The sequence below is a fragment of the Pteropus vampyrus genome, unplaced genomic scaffold (genome assembly GCF_000151845.1).
Source record: "Pteropus vampyrus isolate Shadow unplaced genomic scaffold, Pvam_2.0 Scaffold36, whole genome shotgun sequence".
NCBI classification, from domain to species: domain Eukaryota; kingdom Metazoa; phylum Chordata; class Mammalia; order Chiroptera; family Pteropodidae; genus Pteropus; species Pteropus vampyrus.
In genome coordinates this window covers 5,174,043-5,181,626 of record NW_011888817.1, presented here as the reverse complement: position 1 = coordinate 5,181,626, position 7,584 = coordinate 5,174,043, and the positions used below count along the sequence as shown (strand labels likewise).

The following is a 7,584-nucleotide window of genomic DNA, read 5'->3' as shown; positions in this document are numbered from 1 at the left end:
CCATAACTGGTCTAGATTTAGACTGGTGGTCTCCAAGGGTGGCTCCCTGCCCCCACTCTGCCCCTTCCTAAAACAAATAGTTTGAATTCCTCTCTTATCAGATAGGTAATCAGCATGCAGCCCCACTGAGCCAGCCTCACAGGGCCTGCATCAGGAAAGCCAGAAATTCTTGCTACCACCCCCACCCCAGCCCCAACCACACACAAAGCAGGTCCCCGCCCCTCTCCCCATCCCATCCAAAAAAGAAAAGGCTTTGGGGGGAGGGGCAAAGCTTGAGCTCCCCCAATAGAGCCCAGCCCCGGGAAACAAAGAATTGACACTGGTTGGTTCTGGTGGTTAGATTCCTGGAGTTCCAGAGGCTGCAGATCCCCCGCAACCCCCCACCCCATTCACCATTCATCAGTTCCTTCCTTCCTCTTCACGTTGGGGTTATGGTCACCATTTTAGAAACATATAGACACTTTTCTTCCCCAGTCAAGCTTGCTGGGTCTATTAAAGTCACCGCTAGCAGCCATCTTTCCTTCATTCTGACCCGACATCCCATGCTTCCATGCTTCCAGGGGTGGAACTAAACAGGATCTCACCCCCTCCCCTCCCGTGCCGTGCCTTAGGTCAAATCGTTCACACAGGAACCTGAATTAGAGTCACTCATTCAGATAAATTATTTTAAAAGTGTTGGAGGAAGCAGACCTCCTATCTTCCTTTCCCAGTTTGTTCAAGGAAGGAGGATGGGCGGGAGGTACATGGCGCAGGGGAAGATGGCATTTAAATAGACAGAAAACGGCTTCTGAAGTCTCTAAAAATTTTTTTTGAATGGCAGGGAAGGACTTCTGCTCCCTTCATACCTCATCATTATCTACTCCAGCCTTCCCCCACATCAAATTCCCCCATCCCAGCATCCACTTATGCCTTTATTAAGTTTAGAGATAGAAAAGACCTTAGGGGTCACTCAGGGAATGTGGAGTAAAAAGCTCACAGGAATCTGAATTTCCCTTAATTTGCTCTGTGAAAGTTGGGTACTCTGATTCTTTAATCTGTAAAAGCAGGCTTAATGAAGTCCCTGCCTCCTCTAAAACAGCCCATTTTTTGGTCACACTGCTCTTTTCTACATAAGTGGCAAAATCAGGATTTCAGGATACTCGCTTTGGTCAGTGGCATCAAAGCTGGGGTTCTTAGTTTTTTTTGCAGCACTCGACCATTCCAGCTCAAGAATATCTAGTACAGCTCCATATCCTCAGTTCTAGATACCCAGCAGTACACACACATTTGTGGAACAAACTAAGCTCTCCGCTCCCCCAAATTACTAGTGATTATAGGCTAAGCAGTGTTTTAAGCACTTTACATGTTGCAACACATGTAACTGTCACACCAAGCCTGTAAGGTAGGCCTTACTGACTCTTGTGTCATAGCTGAGGTCATAGAGGCAGAGGGGTTAAGCACCTTGCCCCAAATTCATAGTGAAAGGCAGAACTGGGCTGAATGAAACTAGCCTGACTCCATTAACCAGTGCTACGCAATATAATGCAAGTCACATAGACATTTTAAACTTTCTAATTGCCATATTTAAAAAGTAAAAAACAGGTGAAATTAATTTTAATGACTCAATCCTGAGGTGTCCTGAAAGTAGAGGGTTTGATGGGGCTAGGAAACCAACCAGTTCTCCCAGAAGCAGTTTGATAGTTTATGAGTTAGGGAGAGTGGGAAGAGACCTATCACTTCTGCTCAGACATAGCTAGGACCGCCAGAGTTCCTGCCTGGAGTTCTCCACCAGATGGTGCTGCTCATCAGCTGGTCTGCACAAAGGCAGCCAGAGGGAGACTGGAGCAGAAGGGAGTTGCCTGGTCCACAACTATGAACACAAGTGTTCACCTAGATTTATCTCCCCAGAGGACATCTCCCCTGTTCTCAGCAAGATGGAGTTTTCGAGGCGGCTGAACTCTGATGAAAACCTTGCCCAGAGTGGGTCCCTAGAAGGATGGGGTGCTTACTCCTCACCCTGCCCCCCACCCACACAAATAGTACAGAAGAGAAAATCCTGGAGTTTTAAGCCAGTAACCCTATTATCTTGTGCTATTCACAAAAACCATTTACTTGGACTGTGGTTTCCTGTCTGAATTAAATTAACTCCACACTGAGATCATTTAAAATTAGTCTGTACTAATTATGTACTATTCTTGAAAGTTTTCTCTTCCTCCTTGCCTACCTCCTTTGACCTCCCAAACTTAACACAGAGCAATAACTATTCATGCCTGCAGGAAGAAGGGAGGGGTAGAGCTTTTGCCTAAGGTGTTTATTCCCCCACCCCCAACCTAAAAACCCATGGAATTCCAGGAAGAGAATGTTATAGTTTCATTAGGAATGCCCTGGGGGAAGTCACTGAAAACTACTTGTAGGGCAAGTAGTAGTGTCACCAAATACAAGTTTCTCAAAGTGGAAGCTTTGCTCAGGATGGTGGCACAACTTTGTTTGAGACATTATCTAGAAAGTAAGTCTCCTCAGAGAAAAAGGCCCCAAAAGACCCCATAATGCTCAAAATAACCCAAGTACTTCTCTACCAACTTCCTAAAAACCAAAATGATTCTTTCTTTTTTAAATCTGTTTTTTTCTATTAAGATGGAAATAAAGTAACTTAATGAATGACCACCAAACCCATGGCTTCCAGCCCATCCAGAAAGGGAAGAGCTACCAGTTAACAACACTCTCTCCCCATTTCCAGTCTTTTACTCAGGAGGAAGACCTCTGCTGACAAGGACCCCAAATTGTTCATGTACTCCTGATTCCTAAGGAGCTCCTCCTTCTTCACATTCATTCCTTCACGCTACCAACAAACCAGACAGCTAGTCCCTTTCTTCAGAGTGTACAAGTTAGGGGAGAGGATAAGACGAGTACATCACTAACCGGACAGGAGTTGAGTAAGCAGAGGCACCAAGTAATGTTATAAACCAGGTGGAAAAGATCCCTTTAAATTTTCCCCTTCCCGCCCCAACCTAGACCCTGCCTGAGGTTGCTCTAGCCACCCCCACTTGTCCTCAGAAAAAGCAGGCCACGTGGCTTCAGCAGTTTCTCAGTATTGAAGTTTTTTTCTAAGCCAAACTTGCCCCCTTAGCTAAATTTGGACTCTTCTTTTGCCTCCAAGTCCTCTAATACAGCATTTTATCCAGAGAGCTATTTTAAAAATATGTGGATTCTGAAGAGTAGTGGGAGAAAGCAAGGAGGCTTGTTCTCATTTTCAAATCTTGAGGGTTTGGGAGTTGAGCCACAGGAAACACAAGTTAAGTCAAAACCCTTAAAATGGTCAGAGATTTCAGAATCTCAGGAAATTAAGACAGTTTAGCTCTTTCTTGCTCCAGCGTTCCCTGTATAACCGTGTTTCTCAATTGGTGATTTTGCCTACCAGGGGCATTTGGTAATGTCTGGAGACATTTTTTGGTTGTCACAATTGAAGGATGCCCATAGAGGAATTATCCTAGTCAAATGTCAATAGTGCTGAGGTTGAGAAACCTTGATTTAAGGGCTGACCATCTGCCATTATGATTCTAAATTCCCCTAAGCCCAGGAACAGGCAGAGAATTCTAGATATGATGACCTGTGGCTGAGTAAAAGCATTGTTAAAGAAATCCTTTTGCTTTATTTTAAAGGCTCAGGGTGGGTTTTCTTTCCCACTCACTCACACCTGGGGGCATAAAGTGAAAGGGAGCATAAGAACAGTAGTAAACAGTATTGGGAACCAAGCAGGCCTACCTGAGAAAGAAAAAGAAAATGTTAAATTGCTTTTCCCTTCTCTACTTAGAAAGGTGCTCCCTGACAATTATCCTTCTCACCTTCTGCACCCTAACTCCAAGGTGCCTACCTCCAGCAGCCAAAGGGGAAGTTTTCTTAAAGAGAAATAAATGGTCTTACCCTCTTCACTTTGGGAATGCTTTCCTGCCCCAAGACAATTTTTAAGGATCACTTAAGTCTACTTAATTCCTCTACATTAGATTACTAGAGAGATATTTCCAATTTCTCAAGTGCGGGGACTGGGATCACTCATCTAATTTACTGCTATGGTCGAGTTTGAGGATTACCCCAAGCCCCTGCCGTGTGCTATCAAGAGCTACCAGGTAAAGCTCAGTCATTGTCCTGACTGTTGGTAGTAACAAATTCTTGATTCCTTATCCCAGCTCAATTCTCTAATAACTTATTCAATCGTGGAATTTCCCTGGATATTCTAAGATTCTCAAGTACAGATTATGTCCTAACTAACCCACCCGAAACAACATGGTGTTGGCTCCACTCTCAAACCTAAAGATTCCTGCTTTCCTCCATGTCACCCGATATTTCCAATTGCTTTTGATCTGAAAGTTAAGTGCACTGAGGCACAGATCCATTTGCTCAGGAAAACCTTCCCTGGGATTTGGTTATCACTGTTGGGGTTCAGAACTAGTCACCCCTAGATATGCCTCTGTGGTATGCAGATTGTTTTTGAGATAAAGGAAACTTTAGCTGTGAGCTCAAAAGGAATTTCTTCCTCTCCCTTAACCAGCTAGAAGAACTTGAATCAGGGGCCTTGCCCACAAGAAATTATCACAGATAACCTCTTTTGACCCACCTATAGGGCAGGGCAAACTTTTATTTACTAAACATCTGCTCTTATTGTCCTGCAATGACCCTTTGAAGCCACCAAGGCACCTTACACCTCATCCCTAGCTCAAGATGTCTCCTTTCATGCATGTGGGGTCTGACCCTCTCATGTATGCAGAGTTCCCATACACATGTATGTATTAAATTTGGTTATTCTCTCTTGCTAATCTGTTTGATTAGACCAGTCAAAAGAACCTTGAGAGTGGAGGAAAGTTTCTTCTCTACATGACCAAGGAAGCTAAATGATGATGAGGAGCTAAATTCCTAGGAATCTAAGGCCTGGGCTACTCAGGTTTTCCTTTCTGGTGGGAACTGGACAGCAAAAGCCCAGTGGGTCAATTGTGTGCCTGAGAAGGGTTCCCTAAAAGCTAGATGATGAGGAGCTAAATTCCTCTCAGCCTCTCCCTATTTGGCAGCCTTAGGAATGGGGGCAAGAAAATGTTGGGTCTCTTATCCCAAGCCTCCCAAAATTGGGGAAGATGCCCAGTCCTCTCCAGACCGGATTTTAATCTCTTTGTGATCAGATAAATGGGAGAGTAGGGGAGCTGGTCACCCTGCTGAGGAGGCACATTCAAAGCTGGTTCCTGTAATAAAGTGATTTAATAGATCTAAAGAGGCCAATTCCCTTCTTTCTCCCACAATTACTTCCTGTGGGTTATCATTCACATATGTAAATTAGACGAGAAGGGGGCAAAGTCACCAGTCATAACTACTTGTCTGATGAGGGTAAGAATGGTGCAACGAGGGAATAGGTAAGCATCCTGCTGCAGATCCTTCTGGCAGATGTTCAAGTAGCCCAGTGACCCCAAGTGCCAAACACTTAACTGGCATCCTGTATCTCCCTAGTTTTCCCCAGTCTAGGTCCTCACTGAGGGCCTCCAAGGAGTCCACCCAGCATCTCTTCTCCACCCCTCCTCCTCCAGAATACCATCCATCAGGCTCCAACTCTTAATCCTCACATCCTTCTTTCCCCTCCCCCATAGTTCCTAAAGCCAACCTCCCCAAGTAACCCCTCCCTGCCCGGCCTGGGTGCCAACCTTCTTGGCCTGGGATTAGCAATTTCTCCTTCCCGGGCCCAGCCCCAAACGTTCTCCAAAGGTGGAAGGGACACAAGCAGCAACTTTCTTTACGTGACTATTATGCGTGCCTGGTGTCCCAAGACCCCCCGAATGCTCCTAAGATATCCAGGAAGGAGAGGCCAGGGAAGAGGGGAATCTAAGTCTCTGGCTCCTTGAGGCCGGGAATGTTAGGACAGCAATGAATGGCTGTTTGGGGCCATAAATGCCAAGCTGAGAATAGGTCCAGAGGCTAGCCTGCCTCCACCCCCTGCCCTGCGACACTGAATTTCACCCCCACTGTGCTGCCTTGCTTTAACAGAGAACTTGGGGTTGCGACCTCCATCCCAGTCTGGCCCAGGAATCTAAGACCTGGGCTCCTCAGGTTTTCCTTTCTGGTGGGAACTGGACAGCAAAAGCCCAGTGGGTCAATTGTGTGCCTGAGAAGGGTTCCCTAGAGGAGCTTTCAAGACCCTAAATAGATCCTTCGAGGATCTGCCAAACCCACCCAGGCCCCAGGGCATGAGATTTGCGTGACCACCTGGGTGAGACCCGCTCACCTCAGCTTTACCCTGGGTTGGATCCCAGAGCAGTTTCCCTCCCTCTATCCCTCGTGGAGCTCCCTTCACATGTTAGTGAAAGGCCACGGGCGCTCAGGGCCCTGCTATGGCCCGGGCATGTGCTTCCCTGGCCGGCCTGCTCGCCCTCCCCCCACCAGCAAGCACAATACAACCTTAGTTTCTGCCACATGGGGTCACCTCTCTGCCCCTGCCCCCTTCCCAGGGGAAAGAAGTGACACGTGGTAAGCCGGAGGGGTTCCCGGGAGTGGGAGGTGCTGATATTCGGCTCTTCCCGACTCTAGTCCCATTGGAGTTAAGGGGGACTCGGAACTGGGGTGCTACTGTGAAGATGGGACGCACAATGAGAGCCCTAGATCTCCCTCAATCCAGTAGCCGAGTCCATCCGCCCACCCTTGGATATACGCGCCAACACCCCTTTCCCCGCCAAAGTTACCAGACTCGGTCTCACCTGGTGCACAAAGACATCCACCGGGGGGTCGAGCGCGACCCCGGCGCGGGCGGTCATGGACAGGAAGCCGAACCCCATGCGCACGTTGAACCACTTGCAGATGCCGGCACCGTGCAGCAGCTGCGGCTCCTCTGCCGCCCGGGCCGCGTCCTCCGGCGCCTCCTCCGGCGCCTTAGCGCAGCCACCTGGAGATTGAGAGGGCGCTCAGCTGGGGGGGCCACGGAATTGGAGGACCCTCTCAGAGGCCCGGCAGGGAGACTCGAGTGTCCAGCCCGCGGGCGGACACCCAGGAGGCTACAGCTACCAAGCAGCTGGCGATTAAAGACCTGTCCCGGCTGCCTCCCGCGCTCCCCAAGCTTACACTGAGGCCAGCGGTGCCCCGAAAGTTTTGCTCCTCTTCCCACAACACGTTGCCCGGGGACAGACTTCCGGACAGGCCCCTCCTCTTCTCTCCCCCAGCCCCCGTAGCCTCGGCGTGCACGCCGCTGGAACACCAGGGTTCTTTGCTCCAGAGGTGGCCCCTGAAGCAGGAGGCCACAAAAACTTGGGGTCCTTCGGCCAGCCTGTGGGACACTTTCCCACCTCCCTCTTATGTGGCTTCTGGGCGCCCCTGCAGCCTAGGATGTCCCCAACAAGTCCCGAGCTCGAACCTGCAAATTGCTGGTTTGACACAGAGCCCATGGTAGTCAGCTAAGCCCGCGGCCCCGGGCCCCAGGTCAGGCGGCTGCTGGCCCTAGAGAAGTCCGGAGGCAAAGGGGTGGCTTGGAGAAGAGGCAGCTACATCTTCCCCAGCACAATAGCGGTGGGAGGGCCCACGGCTTTTCAAAGGCTCCCAAATTCTAAAAGACAATGACCCAACCCCCCGCGGGCAGCCCCC

The 7,584-nt window shown here is 49.0% G+C and overlaps 1 protein-coding gene across 1 annotated transcript in view; it reads right to left on the bottom strand.

The window, feature by feature from the left end:
* Nucleotides 1-7,496, bottom strand: part of LIN28A (lin-28 homolog A) — a 15,834-nt gene extending 8,338 nt beyond the window's left edge. The window contains exons 1-2 of the mRNA XM_011357665.2: nucleotides 7,358-7,496; nucleotides 6,708-6,892 (exon numbers count right to left, since the gene is read on the bottom strand). Of these exons, the coding sequence (XP_011355967.1) occupies nucleotides 6,708-6,892; nucleotides 7,358-7,388 (216 nt within the window). The 5' untranslated portion in view covers nucleotides 7,389-7,496. The remainder of the gene's footprint in view (nucleotides 1-6,707; nucleotides 6,893-7,357) is intronic.
* Between the last annotated feature and the right edge of the window lie 88 nt (nucleotides 7,497-7,584).